This window comes from Equus quagga, chromosome 13, assembly GCF_021613505.1.
Source record: "Equus quagga isolate Etosha38 chromosome 13, UCLA_HA_Equagga_1.0, whole genome shotgun sequence".
NCBI lineage: Eukaryota > Metazoa > Chordata > Mammalia > Perissodactyla > Equidae > Equus > Equus quagga.
In genome coordinates this window covers 54007131-54028197 of record NC_060279.1, presented here as the reverse complement: position 1 = coordinate 54028197, position 21067 = coordinate 54007131, and the positions used below count along the sequence as shown (strand labels likewise).

The 21067-nt window shown below is 56.5% G+C and overlaps 1 protein-coding gene across 1 annotated transcript in view; it reads left to right on the top strand.

The window, feature by feature from the left end:
• The window catches only part of CNGB1 (cyclic nucleotide gated channel subunit beta 1), a 64744-nt gene that overhangs the window by 17517 nt on the left and 26160 nt on the right, over window positions 1-21067 (top strand). The window contains exons 14-22 of the mRNA XM_046682038.1: window positions 4568-4655; window positions 5333-5369; window positions 11466-11628; window positions 14646-14753; window positions 16683-16840; window positions 17942-18097; window positions 19102-19310; window positions 20324-20374; window positions 20627-20713. Coding sequence (XP_046537994.1) covers window positions 4568-4655; window positions 5333-5369; window positions 11466-11628; window positions 14646-14753; window positions 16683-16840; window positions 17942-18097; window positions 19102-19310; window positions 20324-20374; window positions 20627-20713 — 1057 coding nt within the window. The remainder of the gene's footprint in view (window positions 1-4567; window positions 4656-5332; window positions 5370-11465; window positions 11629-14645; window positions 14754-16682; window positions 16841-17941; window positions 18098-19101; window positions 19311-20323; window positions 20375-20626; window positions 20714-21067) is intronic.

The following is a 21067-nucleotide window of genomic DNA, read 5'->3' as shown; positions in this document are numbered from 1 at the left end:
CTGATCGGTCCCTCTGGCCACGGCCTGAGGCAGGGGAGCGCCGTGAGTGTTCGGAGCGTGGGTTTGGCTCCTCTTGGTGGAGGTACCTGGGCAAGCAGCAAACCTGCACAGAGCTTCTGCCCCCACATCTGTAGAAGGGGGATCATCATAGCCCCCTGCAGAGTGGCCACAGGTCCGGCCGTGAGAGTGGGTCTGGCAGGATCTGGCCCGGAGCAAGTGCCCCGCCAAAGGTCACTGATGTTCTTGTTGCCACTGAGGGTCACTTTTAGTCCCAGTCAGGAAAGAGTTAAAAGCTGAGACCAGCACAGGGCTGGCAGGCTCCACTTTTATCCATCCTTGCTTCCTTCATATGTAGTCTCTCCATCCTTGGCAGGTGGCCACACAGCTACTTGCTTGCCTCCAATGACAGGGAGCTCACAACCTTTGGAAGACTGTCCATTCCATCCACGTGCACCTCTGACTTATGTAATTATTTCTTCCACCAAAACTGAGGGTGCTTCCCCATGGTTTCTGTAACCCAGTCCTAAGTCTGCCCTCTGGGCGCCCCCAGGGCCCGGCTGCTCTCGCTAACAGCTGCCCGCCCTTCCCCAGGTGAAGACCTTAGATGCCACCTAGCTTCATTAGCGCATCCTTATTTGCCCTCCGCTTTCCACCTGCCTCTCGTTGGCATGCACAGACGGGGAGTTGGTCCCCTGCTAAACCTGTGTGCCAATGCCCTGGCCCAGAAACCCCTCTGTCCGCCGCTGCTCTCGAGCCGCAACACCCCTTGAAGGCCAGCGATCCAATGTGCTCACACACACACACATGCACCAGCTACACACGTGTTCTCAGTGCACAGTACACGTGGGAAGATACACACATGTCTGCACTACACACACACACCCGCGCATAGAAACAGAAACACATGCCGGGTTATGCACATGCTTATACCCACACACAGCCTGCAAAATGCACGGGTGCACACAACACACTCACACGTGTTCACACGTGTGCACACACATGCACACACATGTGCATATCCACACTACACCCTGCAAACATGCTCATACACACACGCGCGTGCATAGAGTTACCCACAAACTCTGCAGGCACATACCCACTCGTGCAAATGTTCACCCAGAGTTTCAAACTCAGGGAACTTTTGTGTCTGGGGCCCTGGTAGGGATGAGGGCCCTGTGGTGACGGAGTGGGTGATCCTAGGGCCGGGGCCAGAGGCTGCCAGGCTTGGGACAGGCTGGCTGGGCTGTCACTGGCTGGGGAAGGATGCTCTCAGCTGGCTTTGCGGAGGCACAGGGGTTACTGATGACGCGCAGGCCCTGGAAACAGGCAGATGGTCGCCTAGCGACCTGGTCTCTGCCGGCAGCGGCCTGGCTCTTCCTAGCAACCGCAGCCTTTCGGTCCCCACCTGGCCTCCCTGGGGGCGTTTCTGCAGAGTTCCCTGCATGTCCCCTCAATCTGATTAGAAGCAGGAAGGATCAGTGGCTCATCCCCTCCCGAGCCACACTGGCTCTGGAGCTGGCCCTGAGGGCTGGGGCCAGGCCGGGGTCCCAGTCTTCTCTCCTTTCCTGCACCGACCCGGGGCTGGGGATGACCGTCAGCGCCCCCAGCTGAACTCTTGCACCATGGGCGTCCTTGTCAGCAAAGACAGCGAGACCCAAGTAGGTGGCCGCTTCTCCCTACGGGCTCCCCTCCTGCCTTCTTTCAGAGTTGGGGTGCTGGGTGAAGAGTCTGCTGAAGGTGACAGTGAGGACCTTAACTTGGGGGCACAGCCTGCAACGGGACCAGGGGAGGAGCTGGGCTGGCAAACCCTTGCAAGGGGGCTACTGCTGCCCCGCCCTGCACCTTTAACATGGGGAGCAGGGGTCCCTCTAGGATGTCCCCTCGACCAGGCTGTCTGACCCTCTGCTTGGAAATCCGCATGATGTGGGAACTTTCCAGAAGTTTATCGCCTGCTGCTTCTGGGCCAGGCAGAAGGGCCCTTGGCAGGCACTGGGCACCCTGCTGACCAGGGGCGCCATGACTTTGGGTCCATATGTCCCAAAACAGCACCTGGTGGTGCTGACAGGCCACCTATAGGACTCATTAGGTATCTCGACGGCTTGAGATGTTTGTGCAAAATGTCCCCCAATCCACGTGGGTGATTCCTGGACCTGCAGAACGCTGTCTCCTCTGGGATTAATAATAATAATGACAAGAACAGTCATAATACCAGTGGCCGTTCAATGAGCCCTTGTTTTCTGGCCAGGCTTGTGCTGAGGCACCCATTACTAATCCCATTTCACAGATAGGGGAACTGAGGCTCAGGGACGGTGCCCTCCACGTCCAGGGGTGGCCTGTGGGCAAGTCAGAGCCGGGATTCTGTCCAAGGTCAGGCTAGCCCCAGAGCGAGCACCTGGCCCAGCAGACAAGGAGAGCTGCTCACCAATGTTTAGAGATGGAGAACTGAGAGTGACACCTACCATTGGAGGTCTTTGGTGACGCCTCCATGAGATTCTCCCCGGCCCTTCTGACCCCACTCAGATACGCTGGCTGTACAGGCTGGGCCCGTCCACCCATTGGACAGATGAGCCAACACGCAGCCTGAGGGCTTCCCGGTGACTCGCCCGGTGCGACACAGTGATTTCCCGGCCCGATTCTGGGACGATCGAGACCCCAGGCCGCCTCTGTCTGCGCTGCGGAAAGCTCATTTCCTGGCCTTTGTGCTCTGAGAACTGAGGAGGGCACAGTTCCCGTAATATTTTCAGGGGTCCCCAAGAACGTTTGAATTTCTTTTAAAATCAGAACAAAAAACGAACTTTTTGTTGGAAGAGAATGTTTTGATATATAATATTAACACAGGACTCTTCATATCCGTGCGGTCATGAATATAACTTTTAGTATATTTTTATGGAGGAAGGGGCCCAGGAAGGCTGAAGTGCCCGGGTCCCGGGGAGGTCCTGATGTGCCCTCGCTCTTATGACTTAATCTCTTTAAGGAAATCTGCTTCTTCCTGGGCAGGGTGGGGAGTGTGAGCCTGACAAGTCGGCCCCTCACGATGGAAACACTGACACAATGAAGAGAAATGTGGCGAGTTGGGTGCTTGGACCTCCAGACACTCGCCTCACTCCTCCGTGTTACATGGGGCCGTGTAGACGCTCAGAGGCAGGTAGTGGAGTGAAAAGTACATGGTGTTGGGGTCAGAGACACCCGTGGTGTATCCAGGCTCGCCTTGGACAGGCTGTGTGATGATGGACAGGCCCTCCAACCTCTCTGATCCCCCGAGTTCTAAACTGGAATGGGATCAGTCACAGCCCGGGTCTCTCAGGATTATTTGGGTGAGGATTCGGGGAGATGCTGTGCATAGGGAGTGCCTGGCCCAGCAGCCGGCACACAACCCACGAGAGCTGCTGTGACAATAGCATTGCCAGCCGATTCCTGCTCCCAGGCTGCTGGCTCCAAGCATTTGGGCTGCGATCCGTCCCCACCGCCTCATCCACCGCGGGACGGATGGGCTGAGACGGGGCCCTCCGGCTGGAGGACAGTGAATCCAGGTTTTTGGGGCTGCAGATGCTGCAGAGCATCCTCCGTGAGCCCCTTGGTGATAGAGTCCGTGGGGCGGGGTGGGGCCCTTAGGAGGCAGGATCTAATTCTAACTACAAAAACCACATCAGACCCTGGTCCCGAGTCATCATTTTAACCCAGAGGTCGCACGCAGGTATCTAGGGCTGAATTTAGCCTAGAGATGGCTCTTTTAGATAGCCACTTATTAACATAGACATAGAAATTTGGATTAACTATCAACATCTAAAGATGAGGAGATTCCACCTTGAAAATGTGAGTTCGGGTTCCTCTTGAAAACCGGAAGATCTGTCCGTGGAGCCCCAATTCTGAGCAGAGTGGGGCGCAGACTCAGATGGGCACGGGTTCTCTGGTTTGCGACAGCCTCCCCTGTTCCCTATAACCTCCCCCCTGGCCCCCATCACTCATGTAGCCTGCTGCCTGGGCCAGGGGCCCCTGAAACCTTCAGCATTTGCAGTGTGGCTCTGATCTCATGGCATGGAAAGAACCAGGGCCCGCGTTTGAGGTTTGCTGTGTGATTTTGGCCACGTCAGTTCGCCACTCTAGACCTCACTTTTCACATCCTCCCTGCCTGGCTTGCATCGCCAAGGTTGCTTACAGACTCTCAGCGGGGAGATGTTGGGTGTATATTTTGAACTGTATCCATTGCCCTCTGACACCCTTGATGACAGTTCCCCAAACCATCCTCCATGCTTTTCTTTGCACATACTGTTCCCCTTTCCTAGACACCCTTCCCAGCTCACAGGCCATCTCCTCTGGGAAGCCCTCCTTCCGAGGCAGAATTGTGGCTGGGCCCTTCGCAGCCCCTTGCTCCAGCGCATGTCTCAGCCTGGGAGATTGTTAACACAGGATCTGCTGACCTCCTGTGCTGGGAGCCCCCTGAGGGCGAGGACCTATTCTTGGGGGTCTCTGTGCCCCAGCTCCTGGCACGGAGCCTGGCACTCAGCAGGGTTTGGAGAATGTTTAACACTGCTAACCCCAGCCCTTTCTCCTCCCCCTTGGGTCACAGTGTCCTGCTGGATAGCTGTCTGGTGGCACAGGGTGGCGAGGACCTAAGCCAAGCAGGTGGGAGCGAGCACCAGACGGCCTCACCCCAGGTATGGAGCAGCCCCAGCCCGGCGCATGGGCCACCCCTGAACCTGGGCTGGCATCTGCGGGAGGGGCTGGGGCCTTGTCCACTGTATTTACAGGGGGTTTCTGGCTGGTGAGATGCCCACCGGACAGAGGGGAGCAGGTGGTGGGTCCTGTGAGGCCCCGCTCGTACCAGGGGTCAGATGGTGTGGGGAGGGGCCTTGGGTGACACGGCCATGGGTGACACAGCACCTCGGGTGTCCTGCCCTCCAGTCCTCACAAGACTGCATGACCCTGGGCAAGTCACCTGCCCACTCTGGGCCTCGGTGGCCACCTTTGTAAAATGGGGCTAAAACCCCCTCCCCAGCGTGTTGTACACAGTTGGACACTGTGAAGTGCTGTGCCTGCAGGGGGAGAGTTGTGGTGGCGGCTTGTGTTGCTTTGTCCCCACAAGCTGCATGAGAAGACGCCCTCATGATGTGTGACAAGTCCAGGGGTTAGGGCCTGGGCTCCTGTGTGCACCGCCCTCTCCAGGGTGGAGGCCACCTGCCTGAATGCCCCAGAAGGTGGGCTGGCAGGGCCAGGAGTAGAACTGGGGCCCAGGAGGACTTCTGACGGCAGATCCCCTGACAGGGTCTGGGCTGGACCAGGGCTAGCAGGGGGCTGACGGTCCCAGTTGCTGTTTCCACTTCATTTTTTGCAGGAGTTGCAGGAAGAGGCGGTGGCCACTGGCTCAGGAGGTGGGTATGCGGTGGGGGTGTGGGGCTGTACAGAATGTCCAGGATGCTTTCAGGCTGGGGGCAGCCTGGGCCCGGGGCACCCCCTCCCCCATCTCCACCCTCCCTCCACCCTCCACCTGCCCCGTCCTCAGGCAAAACTCATCCTCGGTGCCTTGGGGCCACATTAGCAGAGGCTGGTGACAGATTTCAAAGGCCCCAGGGGAATTGCACTGAGAGCCCCCAGGATGCCCAATGGGCCTGGGGAAACCCTGCTCCCCTCCTGCCACCCCTCCCTGGGAGGGCAGCTCTCCAGGCCCCCACCCAGGGAAGGTTGGGCTGAAATGTAGCAGAGAAAATTGGGACAGAGCTTGCCAGGGGCATGTCCTAGGCTCCCCATCTCTTGACGAGCTCTTTCTTACTGCTAAGATCCCCAGGTTGTACCCAGAACACGCACTTTGCTATTATTTACCGCCCTCCCCCAAATCCTGAGAACTCCAGGGACGGCGCAGACACAGTCTAGGGGAGCCGAGCATGGCTGGGCCACGCAGCCCGGGACAGACAGACACGGGGCCAGGCTTCACAAGTCTCCATGTTCCTCAAGCCGCCGGTGCTCCAGCCGCCCTGTGAGGCGACAGACCATTTTACAGATGAGAAAACTGACACTTCATGTGGGCGGCATTTGGCTAAGCGGGCAAGGGCACAGACCTGTATTTCACTCCTGGCTCCTTCCCCTTCCTTGCTGTGTGACCCCGAGCCAGTTCTGTGACCTCTCTTAACTAAGGCTCCCAAATCAAGAAAGACGGGGCAAAAACAGTGCCTACCTGACAGGGTTGTTGGGCAGGGGAGGGGTGACAATGCGTCGAAGGCATCCAGCACCGGGGCTGGCACCGAGGGAGGAGGCCACGTGGCACCACGATGCTCGTGTTCCCAGTCAGCCAGCGGCTGAGCTGAGCTGACCCTGATGTCCTAACCCCACGTGTCCTGAGCTAGCTCCCCACTTCCCCACGTTTGATAAGTGTCCACCGTCCACGTCAACACCTGTCTGTAGGAGACTCCCGAGTCTGCACCCCACACGCATGAGTAGGACCAGGTCACCCAGGTGCAGACTCAGCTTCCGGGAGGCTGGCTCTGCCCCCTTCCCCAGGTCATCCCAAAGCAGGTGGTCTGGGGACTACACTCTGAGAAGCGCTGAGGCACGGCCATCTGTCTGCCACCGAAAGCTGTGGACCGAGAGCCCGCAGCTTGGCTGTCACCTGGGAGCTGGTTAGAAACGCGGGACGCCAGCCCCACCCAGACCTGCAGAACCAGGGTCTGCACTGTAACAGGGTCCTGGCCGTTTGCCTCACCTTAGTATTTGGAGGCAAGGGCCTCGAGCCCTGGTTCTCAAATGTGACAACACAGTGGAATCATCTGGGGAGAGTTTATTTGTTTATTTATTTATTTTAAAGATTGGCCCTGAGCTAACATCTGTTACCAATCTTTTTTTTTTTTTTCTGCTTTATCTCCCCAAACTCCCCCATACATAGTTATATATTTTAGTTGTGGGTCCTTCTAGTTGTGGTATGTGGGACACCGCCTCAAGGTGACCTGACGAGCAGTGCCATGTCTGCGCCCAGGATCCGAACCCTGGGCCGCCACAGCAGAGCGCGAGAACATAACTACTCGGCCACGGGGCCAGCCCCTGTTGCCAATCTTTTTATTGCTCCTCCTTCTTCTCCCCACAGCCCCCTGGTACATAGTTGTATATTTTAGTTGTGGTTGTGCTATGTGGGACGCCGCCTCAGCATGGCCTGACGAGAGATGCCATGTCCGTGCCCAGGATCCGAACTGGCGAAACCCCAGGCCGCCAAAGGGGAGCGTGCGAACTTAACCACTTGGCCACGGGGCCGGCTCCCTGGGGAGAATTTAAAAATCCCAGGGCCAGGCCTCAACCAGACCATTAAGTCAGAATCTCCAGGCATGGGCCCGGGCACCAGCATTTCTGGACTCCCCCAGTGATTCCACTGTGCAGCCCCACTGGGGAACCTGGGCCCTAGGAGAAGGGGCTGCTTCATTAACTGAGCTCCAGGGCTCCTTTGGGGTGGAAAATCCTAAGAGGGTTTGAGTCTCGAGTCTGTGAGCCTAAGAGTCTGAGGAGTTCTGGCTTCTTTGATTTTAACTTTTTTGAGTCTGAGATGGGAAATGCTACCCATGGTCGATTAGAAGAGAGAGAACAAGAAGAAGGGGGCTCGGGCTGTCCCTCAGAGCTGTTGGGCGGACCAGCCACATGACTTGGTGACGCTTATGACGTCTGGGGACAAGAGTGATGCTCCAGACCCTGGGTGCAGCCGCTGTGAGTGCAGACGGGCGCCGGCTGGGCTGTGTTGGCGCTGGCGGGGAGGAGCTGCACCTGCCTCGCCGCCCCCAACTCTGTGCTCCTCGTTGCAGTCCCCAGGGTCCCGCCTCTGCCTGAGAGCCCCGGGCCCCAGCGCCATGGCTAACCCAGGCCGGGACATGGAGCTGAGTCGCCTGGTCCAGGACCAGCCGCCGGGCCAGGTGGCCCCCAGCCTTGCCCCCCCAAACCTGGTGGAGCACCTCCCCAATGTGCCCAGCTACCGCCCCCCAATCACCCGCATCCCTGTCCTCGTCAACCGGAGGACGGCCTTGTCCAACTCCAGCTTCGCCAAGCAGACCAGGAGCTCCGTCCGCCGCCTAGGTAGTGTGACCTCGCCCGCCCAGCATGAGCGTGCCGTGATGTGTGCTTCTGCATGCCATGGGCTGCTTCCCGCACGGCTGCCATGGTCCTGGCATGGGATAACTAGTTGGGCTCATAGAAAACCACCCCCTCTTCCTCTGCTGATCAATGCCTTCATCTTACTTTGTGCTGACTTGAGGGGTATTAGTCCCCTTCTCTCTGTGCCTCTAACTCGACAATTAGCAATTCATTTCTTTGGGTTAAATGTTGCTTTCTGCAGATCATCATTTTTTTATACAGGAAGTCACTCATATGCTAGTTTAAACAAGTCACTCAGATCTCCAGGCCAAGAGGCTTGGGCAGGGAGCTGGGACGGGGAAGAGAATAAATGGAGAGGAATGGAGCAGAAGAAGAATGTGGGGGGCCGTGGCAGACAGAGTCTACTGACCTTGAGAGTTTGCTGGGAGCTGGACTTTCTGAGGACTGTTGATATCTGCCCAGCAAATTCCACTCCAGGAAAGGAGAGGCCCCCAGGTGTCGACAGGCTGCAGGCAGAGAGGCGTCCTCAGGGCAATGCAGAGAGGGGGCCTGTCTGGAGCCATGTGAATGTGACAGGTCCCTGAGGTGGCCTGCAGGCTCCTGCTGCTTGCTGCCTGATGACAAGGTGCTCAAGGACAAATTGGGGCCTCTGGGCGAGGCTCTGTCACTTTCTGCTTTAACTCAACCCAGACCTGTCCACTTTCCCTTTTGATTTGTTTGTATATTGTTGGATGACCCTGGGCAAGCTTGCCTCTGGCATCAGTGGGCAGGTAGAACCGAACAGTGCATGTTGTCCTTCTCTCCCCTTCCCGGCTTGGGGTGGGCACAGAGTGGGGGTAAGGTGGCACGTGGCTCATCACTGTGACAAGGGGTGACACCCCAGGCTCAGTCTTCTGGGCAGGCCCTAAATCTACTCACTCCCAAGGCTCCCCCAGCTTCCATTCCCACATCTCCCCCCTCGATTTTTGCTATACTCTCTAGCAACCCTACTTTTATTTGCTTACTATCTTTCTTTCCATGGATTCTCTTTTTTATTTAATAAAAGGTATTTAAACAGGAAACTTTACATTACCATTAAAATGAAAACCAGCATTGCTTGCCATCAGTAGAAGGCATACATAGAAATAACCACAAACACACCGAAAACAAAGTGGTGTTGATGCTTTCTGGTGAAAGACGGGTCACAGCTGGGGCGGCGGTCCTGCCACAGAGGGGCATCCACCGCGTCAGAGAGGCGTTAAGGCCGTGGCAGCATCAATCCGAGACTTCCTCTCTGCCTATTCCGGGTCTAGAGAGAACTGAAGCGGGAGGGATGTTCTCATTCTATCTTATCCTTTGTCTTGTCTGTGACATCTAAACCCACCTGTGTCCTCCCTGGTCCCCGGGAGCCCCACACTTTGAGAAATATTCCCACTGACACACTGGGACAGCAGACTGAATCAGCTGTGGTGTGACACACGGTGACTCTAGATGCTGCAGACAAGGCGATGACAGCGTGGAGGAAGGACGGTATTCCCATGTGAACGGTGCTCGTGGCGCCTCTGAGCTGAGGTTTTGTTTGGACAGAGGCCTGTGTGTGTGCTGCTCATCCCCCTCGGGATGGAGTAAGAGTTTAAGCTCTGGGTCCACATCCTGGCCCTGCAGCAAGTGTCATAACCTCTCTGTGCCTCGGTTTCCTGAGCCACAAAATGAGGACAACCACAACCACGACCTCAGAGAGCAGCTGGGAAGGTGAAACGAAGGAGTATCTATAAAGCACGTAGAGTTCAGTGCGACAGATGCCCGGCAGGCACAGAGGAAGCGCTTAGCCGTAAACAGTATTATTCTCTAAACCAATTTAATCATACAGTCTTATTCTTTATATTTTTAATAGTATTATTCTACAAATCAATGAAACATAAACCAATATAATTTCTATTCTGAGTGCCCACTCTGCCAAGCTGGCGGGAAACAAGATACCAGACACTGGGGTTTCCCTCCTCCCCGGGGCGACGGGGGTTGCAGGGTCTTTCCCAGGGCAGGGCAGGGGTGAGGGGAGCAGCTGCCCCTCCCGGGTCCCTGAGACGGCCTCGTGGATGGGGGGCCAGGGCACTGTCAATGGCCCGGGGGGCCACGCTGAGGCACCCTGGCCCTGAGCGTTTCTGAGCAGCTGCCCTCTTCCAGGCTGCCTCTGCTTGTCTTTTGAGGTCTCCCAGGAAGACGGTCAGGCCCCTCGGCCTCAGCTCTCTCCTTCTTTCCACAGCCTGGGGCATCTCGTTAGTCTGGTGAAACTTCTTCCTGAAATTTTTAAAAACTTCTCGATTTCTGTTCATCCTCTTCCCCTGAGGGCTTAGGGTTTTAGTAAAAGAAACGCCAAAAAGTCTTGAGATCTGCTCAGATCCCCTCGGCCAAACTCTACCACGTGCTGGGTTTTCCCGTGATGGCCATTGAAAAAAAAGTCACATATCCAGGTGTTTCAAAGTGCTGCCCCCTCTCCATTTTGGGGGGTGTGCTGCTGCCTCGCTGGTGCCCAGGCCTGCGCCTGGCCGCTAGTGGGTGGTCCCACCTGGGCGTGGTGGGCACGGGGCACCATCTCAGCCCCTCAGCATCCTCTGAGCTCCTCCTCAGGGTGGACCTGACCCCACTGCCTGCCTGTCCTGGGGTGGGTAATGCAGCCTGAGGTTGGGCCACACTTGGGCTTCCCAGGGAGGACCCGATTCTCAGGATGTGGGACACGGCGCCAGGCCTCCAGAGGCTGGGGGGGGGGAGGGGTTTGGTTGATGAATTTTGGGGGGTCCTGGCTTGTACAAAAACAAGGAAATACCCAAACGGGTACCCAGACAGTGGTAACGCACACTCCAGAGACAGGCTGTGACCTCGATTGGAGGAAACCCCCAGATGTCTCCATCTGAGGCCCTCCCGAGCATAAGGCCACGTGCCCTCCTGCCCCATCTCCCCACAGGCCTGGCAAGGCATCAGCCCTCCTGCTTTGGGAGGGGGAAACTGAGGCCCAGAGAGAGAAGCAGCTGAGCCAGGTTGTGTTAGGCTAGGCCTTAGGACTTGGGCTCCCCCCGGCTCCTCATGTCCTCTCTCAGTGCTGCTATCCCCGTCCCCCAGCCCTGGGGTCCTTGATGTTTCTCCTGGCCCAGGGAAACCAGGCTGGGCTTTGGAAAACTGGACTCCAGGCTATGTCCAGGAGCTCCTGTGGCCCCATGGCTTCTTTTGTGGCTTCTGCACTGGTGGCTGTGGTGACCTTGGCCCTCAGAGGGACCTGGACTCTGCATTCCTGCACGGCCTGCATGGAGCTGTCCTGTGGGCCCCGTTGGGGGGCAGAGGCTGGCAGAGGTCCCCCCAAACACGCTTTCTGTGTCTTCCCTGGGGCCTGGCCCTTCTCTCTCTGACTGTGTCCTCTCCTCCCCCTCAAGTGCCCGGCACAGAGGAGCACCCGGAAGTGCAGGTGGAAGACGCCGATGCTGACAGCCAGCCCCTCATCATGGAGGAGATCCCACCCTCCCCTGAGCTGCCACCACCTTCTCCTGCCAAATCCGACACCCTCACGGTCCCAGGCTCAGCCGCAGGCAACCACAGGTCACCCTTTATGCTTCTCTGGGCTTTTCACAGTACTGTGCCACCTGTCCACTTGGCAAAAGAGGAAACTGAGGCCAGAGAGGGGAAGCAGCTGGCCCAGGGTCACTTAGTGACTTGGTGTCAGAAGTGGGACTATGACCCCTGCTTCCTGGTTCCCCTAATTCCTGGCTTAGGGCTCTATAAGGAGCTCTCCAGGAAGCTCTGTCTCAAAAACACTCAAATGTATGTCAGAACGGGGTAATAAATGTGACAGGCTAATTTCCACCCTCTTGTTTTATCATTAAATCATACAATGGACATGCCAAATGGAAAAATACTCACCCATAATCCTAGCACATCCGATACCTTGTCTGTGGGCCCACGCTTCCGTGTGGTTTTAATTGGCGTGATTTGGATCACATCTCATTTGAGACCACATCTCATTTGTGAATCCTTTTCCGCATCGTTAGGCTGTCTTTTTAACACTCATTTATGATGGCTGCATGATATTCCTCCAGCTCTGTGTGCCAGAACGGACTTAAGAAATCCCCTCTTGCTGGACACTGTCCATACAGTGCTGTGAACATCTCTTTGGTCTTCTGCTCTCTGCCCCTGGGCTCCTTTCTCACAAGTGGGATTCCTGGTCAAGGTTGCACACATTTTTATGCCCTTGAGATAAATTTGTTGCTGCATGGGTAGAGTCAGTTTTGGACAACCTGAGCCAGGTAACTGAGAGCAGTCCTACATACAGCTGTAAGCAAGCTGTGAAGTGCAGTACAGTGCTTTGTGAATGACTGTATTTAAGCTAAAGGTGAGCTGTCGGTGCTTCCCCTACACTGGCTGGATTAAGAGATGGTTCTTTTTTCTTGATTAATTTTTGCTCTCATCCATGAGCCCTTGAGTAATTTCTCAGCTGAGGCCAGGAGCCTGCCAGGACAGATGAGATGGCTGGGTGTGGCAAACAGAGGGGCTCTCAGATTTTAATGTGGAGAAGTGTCACAATCTCACCCAGCCTCGGGGCACAGCTCACAGCCCCATCAGTCCTCACACTTAATTCATTGAATTATGCACAGAGTATACACAGCAGAAGAAATGGCAACACCATGGTTGCAGACATCTCGTCTACCTCCCTCTGTTCCCTTTGTAAGGGTGGGGAAACCGTACAGGCTGGGTTGAAGGTGGATATTTGGGGGCAGGGAGGGGACCAGGATCACTTGGGACTAGACTCCAAGCCTCCTGCCTTCTGCTTATGGGCTGGGCCTGTGGGGCTCATCCCTTCATTCATTTATTCATTCGCAAACATCTATTGAACATCTTTATGAGCCAGGCTCTGCGCTCGGTGCTGGGGATGCATCAAGGGGAGGCCTGCCAGGGGCTGCCCTCATGGAGCTGCCATTCCAGTGGGGCTGAGATAGACAGTGAACAAGTAATTGAACAAACAGACTATTCCAGACAGTGCTAAGTAGGATGAGACTGCGAGGAACTGGGGGGCTCTGCCCGAGCTTGGCCCCAGGAGGGGAGAGCTCTGATGCCTGACGCGAGAGGCCAGCGGGGCTCTGCCTGTGGTCAGGGATGGAATGAGCCCTGGGGGCGACTGAGGGGAGCCGAAAAACCACCACAACCTCAGGCCCTCACAGAGGGGCATGTGGGGAAGGCCCTGCTCACAGCTTGAGGCCGCGGTTTGGAGCCAATCCCAGCTCACCACTTACCAGATGTCAGGCTTCAGGGAAGTCACTTAACCTTCCCGGGCCTCCATTTTCCCGTTGTAAGATGGGGATAAAACACCGCCTGTCTATGCGGATGTTGTGAGGATTCAGGAGCTGCTGTGCATTGAGATGCTCCGCACAGGGCCGGGCACCAGGCGGTGCTGGAGGAGGGCAGCTGCTGACTCAGTTCTCTCTCTGGGGTCTCTGGGGCCGCAGACGCTCTCCAGGCTGCAGTGCAGGAGGAGCTGGCGCAGGAGGACTGAGTTTGGGTCCCACCTGTGGAACTTTTGGCCTCAGTCTTCTCATGCATGGCCATCCTTTTAATTAGAGTGTGAAAGAGGTGAATCCATGGGTGTAGCCATCTTAGGCGAGTTGGCAGAAGGGGATAGAGTAGTTTCAGAACCTTCTGGAATAAAGGCAAATGCTGCACGTCCGTCCCTCTGTATCCCTCCAGAAGCCCTAGTGGAGGAATCCTGATCACAGAGGTTGAGGATGGAAGAGTGCCGGGGGGGGTCCACACCCAGACACCCTCCAACAAGATGCTAGTCCCTCCAGAGGCCGCCCCCCGGGCAGACTTGGAGGAATGGTGGGGACCCTGGGGATAACTGAATCTTCACTCTTCAGATAGGGACCCTGCAGCTCCGGGGGGATGGGACCTGCCCCAGGTCACATCACGAGCTGGAGACCGGGCTCCATGGCCCAGGAGGGTTTTCTTTTCCAGCCAGAAGCACATCTGCGAAGGGAGGGAGGCGGAGCTTCCAGGAGAGCGAAGCCCTCAGGCCTTGTCCAGTAGCCGGAAGGTGGTGTGATAGAGACCGGAGTGGGGAGACAAGCTGGCTAGGGCAGTGACTCTAGACTCGGGGCGGGGGGGGGGGGGGGGGGGGGGGAGGACATGTAAGCTGCGACCCGGCTGAGTGATGTGTCTCATTTAGTGGCGTAGGTTTACTCCCATTCTACGGAGGGGGAAACTGAGGTGGCTCAGAGAGTTTAAGTAACCTGCCAAGGTCACACACTGGGAAGACGCAGGGCTGGGGTGCAAGACACTGGGAAGACGCAGGGCTGGGGTGCAAGCTCGGGTTTGCCTGATCCCAAGTCAATGCCATTATTTTTACGCTAGGCCGTTGGACAGATGTGGAGATTGAGGTCCAGAGAGTGGCTACGCCCCTCTGTTCTCCCTTTTCGTCTCCCTGCAGGCAAGTGAGGACCCTTTGGCAGCACCATCTCCCACCCAGGATTCATTCGGCTCTGGGTGACCTCCAGGGCACACAGCCAGTCTGCTTCCCCCTGGGGCCCCTGCCCTCGCTAAAGGCCCTTCCACGTCTGTCCTTGCAGGAAGGTGCTGCCCTCCCAAGATGATGAGGCTGAAGAGCTCAAGGTGCTGTCACCAGCTGAGTCCCCCGTGGTTGCCTGGTCAGACCCTGCCACCCCGCAGGGCACTGAGTGAGTGGGAGCCACCTGTGGGGTCTCAGAGAGTCTGAAGGCGGGGTGGGGATGGGCGGGTGAGGGGAGGTGAGTGAGGGGGAGTGGGATGTTTTTAGCACTCTCCACCACGAGGCGGACTTGGCCAGTGGCTTCCCAGCAATAAGACACGGGTGGGCCTCCTGCCCGGGTTCCCTCTGGCTGGCCCAGGAGTTCTGCAAAATCTGCAGAATGGGCTTGAACTCTGCACCAGCCGTGTTCAGAACCACAGGCAGCGGGCCCCGGGGACTCCACCGCATTACAAGGTCCCCAGGTGGCTGGGATACAGCTGGTCTGTGGGACGATGTTTAGAGCCTTCTGCGAGGGCACTGGGACCTGGGTCTCTGACATCTAACCGTCCTACGGGCTGGGCCAACGGAGATGTTTTCCTGAAGAGTCTGAGGGGTTCGTTGATGGTGAAGCCTCCAGCCCTGGGCTCTGGGACCCCCATCTCGCTCCCAACCGCAGCTCCTGGCACGGCCGCGGGAGACACTCGGCTTTTCTTCCAGTCTTTTTTCCTATCCATAATTTTTTGGAGTTTATGTTTAACAGAGTTGTGGAAAGTTCCGAAAAGTTAAAGAAGCAGGAAAAAAATCTGAAGCTCACCCCTAGTCCATGGTCCATTGTAGCACATGGTGGAGTCACATCTTACATAGTAGGGGAGGGCTAGGGTTAGGGGTTCATATCAGAAAATAAGGCAGAAATCAGGTATAATAACAAAATTCACCCTTGAAAACTCTTAAGGAGGTCCACGTGGAGAGGTACGTATTAGCTAGGGAGGCTGAGCCGCTGTAACAAATAGACCCCAAAGATTCAGTGGCTTGGGAACAGAAGATGTCTCATACGTCATGATCATGTCACTAGTTGCATGTTTTAAGTCAGTAGAAGGCTCTGCTCCATGCAATCATTTAGGGACCCAGCTGACAGCGCCTCTGCTACCTTCATGTGGCTTCCAAAATCCCACTGGTCACCAGTGGAAAGGGAAAATGCCAGGCCAGTCTTCAATAAAGAGGCTCAGGGTTACCTGTGTCATGTCCACTCACAGTCCACTGGTGAGAGCTCGCATGGCCACACCTGGGGAATGTTGTCCCAGGGACCACTCCCCACAGGAGAGAACCGATGTGGGTGAGCAGCTCGTGTCTCCACCACACCCGGGAGCCATCTCTCATTAGGACCCCCACACTGGTGGTCTCCAGCCCAGCTTCCTCGACTGAGCACAGGAGGAGTAGCTGGCTGGAGTTTGAGGGCCTTGATGTAAGAAAAAAAAATAGATCCATAAATGCTAGTATTGCACTCAGCTCAGCGAGATGATCACAGTGAGGCCACTTGGGGGAGAGCCGTTCACACAGCGGGTCTCAACTCCACAAGGGCCCTAGCCCCACGCTGAGTGGGGTGTCAGGCAGACTCTCACCCATTCTCTCTATCTGTCTGCCTGTCTCTCTTGTTGTGAGTGCATGCAGTTTAAATTCCTATGAGTTAAAAGGATATATAATGTATCCTCATGGTTTTTCCACCAGTTATTTCCTCAGCCTGAGAAAGCAGCTGCGTCCACTCTCTGATCTGTCCCACTTACCTCACGTGAACCCCAAACTGGGCCTAACGGCCTGGAACTGGGTTCCAAGAGTTTCTCCGTGAATGACAAGTGGGATCGAAGTTTTTTCGGAACTGCCCGTCTGAATCAGAGCCTCCGGGCTCATTCTCTAAAAGCTGCGCCAGAGGCCCCGGGCGTGGTTCCCAGCCCAAACTGTCTCCTGGGAGACAGTGAGTTAGGGTTGATGTTTCTGACCTCAGGGGGAAACAGGGGGCCTTACCTCCTTCGGGCTGGGTGGGATGCAGACCCTGTTAGCTCTTGCCAGGGGCACAGAGGTCCCGTCCACGCAGTCTGCTCAGCTTTGGGCGGTGTGTCCTCAGTGACCAGGACCGCGCGGCCTCCACGGCCAGCCAGAACAGCGCCATCATCAACGACCGGCTGCAGGAGCTGGTGAAGCTTTTCAAGGAGCGGACAGAGAAGGTGAAGGAGAAGCTCATCGACCCTGACGTCACCTCCGATGAGGAGAGCCCCAAGCCCTGTGAGTCCAGAGCTGGGCATGGTCCACCCAGTGGGGGGGTGGGGCCCTAATGCCCCCTGTCACGTCATGGTGGGAGTGACCCCAAGGAAATGGTCGGGGTGCACAACGGCAGCCAGATCCCCACTCTCTGGCTTCTGGGTCCCATACGTACAGGACCCTGGGGAGGGAAGAAGGTCAAAGTTCTGACCAGTGATCCCATTGTACTTGGCTCCCCCGCCCACAGGGCAAGTCCCCTCATAGACCCTTCTGCCCCTTTCCCATGGGCTGGCAGGTGGTCACTATGGGACGGGACGTGTCTCATGGTCGTACACTCAGATGGTGTCCATAGTCCACTCTGGGAATAGACAGTCTTATTTTTCAGAGGCCCCAATTGCAACATTCTTATGGGGCTACCTGTAAGGTTTCTGCTTTCAAGGTCCCAGGAGGAAATAAGAACCGTGGTCTTACCAGGGAGGTTTTCTAGGTCTTTCCAAAGAAGGGCTATGCCTTTGAACTCTTGGTGCTGACAATGGACCTAGCAGAGCCTGACTTCACAAGCCTAAAGCTAGAAACTAGCATATTGAACCTATGGGAGCCAGTCCCTAGGTCACGAGCAACATCGCCATGGGCGTACAGGAAGGCCGTGTCCCCATTCCACGTCTTGTTTTAGAGATAAAGGAGCTGAGATTTCTGCTCTGAAAATGTAGAGCAATGTTTTCCTGATTCCTGGCCCTGGGTGATGGAAGTCCTGGGTGTGAAATGCTCCCATCCCGGCAGAGGGAACCAAAGGGGTCCAAACAGACACACAAGCAGATGCTCAAGTTGGAAACATCCAACTGGCCCAGAAACTCCTCGTTTGGGGCAGCTCCTGAGAAGCAGTTCTAGACCGGTAGCTGGTAATAGTTTCTGGGCAGGCACCCAGGTCGCTGTTCACGATGGAGCTGTGGGGTTTGTTCCGGGAGAGCACCGGGGTTTCCGCACACAGGGCTCCCAGCAGGTTGCGGGACGGCGCCAAGGTCCCCCTCAGCTCTGGTTCCAGCGTCTGCCGTTTGCAGCCTTCTCTCTACCTCCTCCACCTGAGCCTCAGGGCTGGGTCAGATGCTCACCACCTTCATCCCACAGCCCCAGCCAAGAAAGCCCCAGAGCCGGCCCCAGAAGCGAAGCCGGCAGAGGCGGGGCCGGCGGAGGAGGAGCATTACTGTGACATGCTCTGCTGCAAGTTCAAACGCCGCCCCTGGAAGAAGTACCAGTTTCCCCAGAGCATCGACCCGCTGACCAGTGAGTCCCGGGTGGGCAGAGGGCATCGCCACCGTGTCCTATGAGAGGGCAGGAGAGGGAGACGGGGGGAGGGAGTGCAAGAGGTAGGCTGGGAGGCCACGGATGTCCAAGGTTTGTGACCCAAAAGTAACAAACAATTCCCTGGAATAGGAACATAAGATCACACTCATCTCACAGACAGGGAAACTAAGGCACAGAGAAGTTAGCTGGCCTAAAGACACAACGAGTGATGGCAGACCCAGGCCTCCTGACTCCTGGCCCAGTCTGTTTTCTGCTCTGCTCTTACGGGTCCCTTCCTGGAGCTGCTGCTCTGAGCAGAAAAGGGAAGAAGTTCCTCCAACCTCCAAAGTGAACTCCTCTGGCTTCCCTTTTAGCCCATGTTATATTCCTCGGGAATAACAACCTTCCACATGTGCACGGCGCTTGACAGTTTACGAAACACCTCCCTGCCCTTCTTATCTGACCTCTCCTTGTGACTTCTCTGAGGGGGGCACGGCAGGTGCCGCGGGGACTCTCCCAAGGTCACACGAGAAGTCATTTGGGGGGCAGGACTCCAGCCCCCGTGTCCGCTGGTCCTCTAAAATGACAAGTCACCTATGGTATCCATCCATCCATCCACCTGTCCATGTATCCATCTGTCTGTCCTCTATGCATTGTTTACTATTGTGTATTTACTAAGGCAGAAAAGACGTTTTTGGAAAAATTCAACAAGAAAGAGAGCAAAAGTGTTTCCTAGTTAGTTGTCTATTATCTAATAACACCGCCATATCCCCTCCTCAGAATACTCTGATTTATTAGAGCCTAGGGGTGACTTATTTTTAAATCAAAGATAGTTTTACGGTCCCCCATGCCCCAGCCCCAAGTTACAGAAGGGCCACATACAGCGTTCGTAGGAAAGTGCAGGCAGACAGGTGGAAAGAAGGAAGCCCCACTCTGACCCCACGGTGAGGAGCCCGCTCCGCTGATGTTCCAGCACATTCCCGCCCCTCCCTCCCTTCCCACAGACCTGATATACATCCTGTGGCTGTTCCTCGTGGTGCTGGCCTGGAACTGGAACTGCTGGCTGATTCCCGTGCGCTGGGCCTTCCCCTACCAGACGCCAGACAACATCCACCTCTGGCTGCTGATGGATTACCTGTGCGACCTCATCTACTTCCTGGACATCACCGTGTTCCAGATGCGCCTGCAGTTTGTCAGAGGAGGGGACATCATTGTGAGTCACAGGCAGGAGGAGGGGTGGCCGGGGGGCAGATCCTACAGCCCGAGCCTTCAGGGGACCGACCCCTGATGCTGTGATAGACAGCAAGATAAATGAGCAAGGAAATCTCCGGAACGTCTGCCTGTGCTTGTTCAATAACACGGTACCCTTGATGTATTCAAATTATCCACACAAAGTATTGCTCAGGAGCGAAATGGCTCCGGGGTCACCTGATGGAATTAGAGACAGAGAAGCGGTCCGGAGAAGGGCCTTTAGTGAGGGTGCACCTGGTTCAACCCGTGGTCGACCACAACTAGCTGTATCGCCTCTCTGAGCCTCAGTTTCCTCATCTGTACAATGGGGATAGTAATTCTTCCCATCTCGGAGTCTTGCCGTGAGGATGGATTGAGGTGATGTCTGCAGGGTGCTCAGCACAGGTAACTGCTGGCAACTGACATATCCTGGGGGTCCTGCAAAGAGCCCGCTACACTTACCAGAGAGGAAACTGAAGCCCTGACTGTGACTTGGCTGAAGCAGGAGACGCAGTCTTCGTCTCCTTGTGCAGGTCACTTACCACCCCGCCCCCCGCCGCCCCTCCGCTCCGCCGCCCCTGCCCCTGCCCGGCAGAGCCTGCTCTCCTGTGTACCGACAAGCGGAGGTTGTGCCTCTGAAACAATTTAGAGCAAAAAGCATTCCCTGGGCCACCTCTTTCCTGGCCCGCTCAGAGCAGTAACCAGCTCCTCAGTAAATGAGGTTGCAAATAAGCTCAACATCCTGCTTTCCGTCCAAGAAATCAGACTCTAGCTGCAAGACCTTGGACCACGCCCTCCCCGCTGGGGGCTGGACCTCCCCACCTGTAGCCCCGCCCCCAGGCTTCACCGAAGCCCGGCTGGTCCACTCGGGGCGTCCGTGGGGCTGTTACTCTGATAGGAAGGCGGAAGTTCTGCGAGATTTTCCATCGCTGCTCCCACGGGCTCAGGCACTCAGCTCTCGGGCCATTTCACGGTCATGACTTTATTTTCCTCCAGACGGACAAAAAGGAGATGCGCGACAACTACCTGAAATCCCGCCGCTTTAAGGTGGGTGCAGCGGAGACAGCCTTCCGCGGGGGCTGGGGAGGTGGGGGCTCTGGGGCGGGGTGATGCGGCCCCGCCAGGACCGCGCAGGCCGGGTGGCCAATCAGAGGCTTGCTGGCTGGAGGCCTTCCGCCCCCAGTTCTAGGCGCTCCTGGGGCGTTCTATTGAAGGGGGAGACCCCCCGCCCCGTCGCTGCCCCATCCCAGCCCCGCGATGACTAAGTTTTCCTCTCTCCGCTGTCCCGCCGGATTCCAGATGGACGTGCTCTGCCTCCTGCCCTTGGACTTTCTCTACTTGAAATTCGGGGTGAATCCCCTCCTGCGCTTGCCCCGCTGCTTGAAGGTGAGACAGTGGGCTCCTCCTACGCCGCCTTCGGTTCCTCCCTGCTCTGCACCAGCACTGGCCCCCTAATGGCTGCCCCGAGCAGCCCTGGGGAGTGGGAGGTGTCGGGGAGTGGTGGCCCGGGGCGACATAGGAAGTTGCTTACGCTGGCTAGGGGTCCTGTGGTGCTGTGTGTTAGATATTGTTCCGGAGGCTTTACAAGTGCTTACTCCTCAATCCCATGCAGTGAGCGTTGTTAGTACCAGCATTTTACAAATGAGAAGTCTGAGGCAAAGAGAGGTTAAGTAACTTGCCCAAGGTCACACAGGTAGGAAGGAGTGGAGTCCAGATTTGAACCCAGGCAGTCTGTCTCCA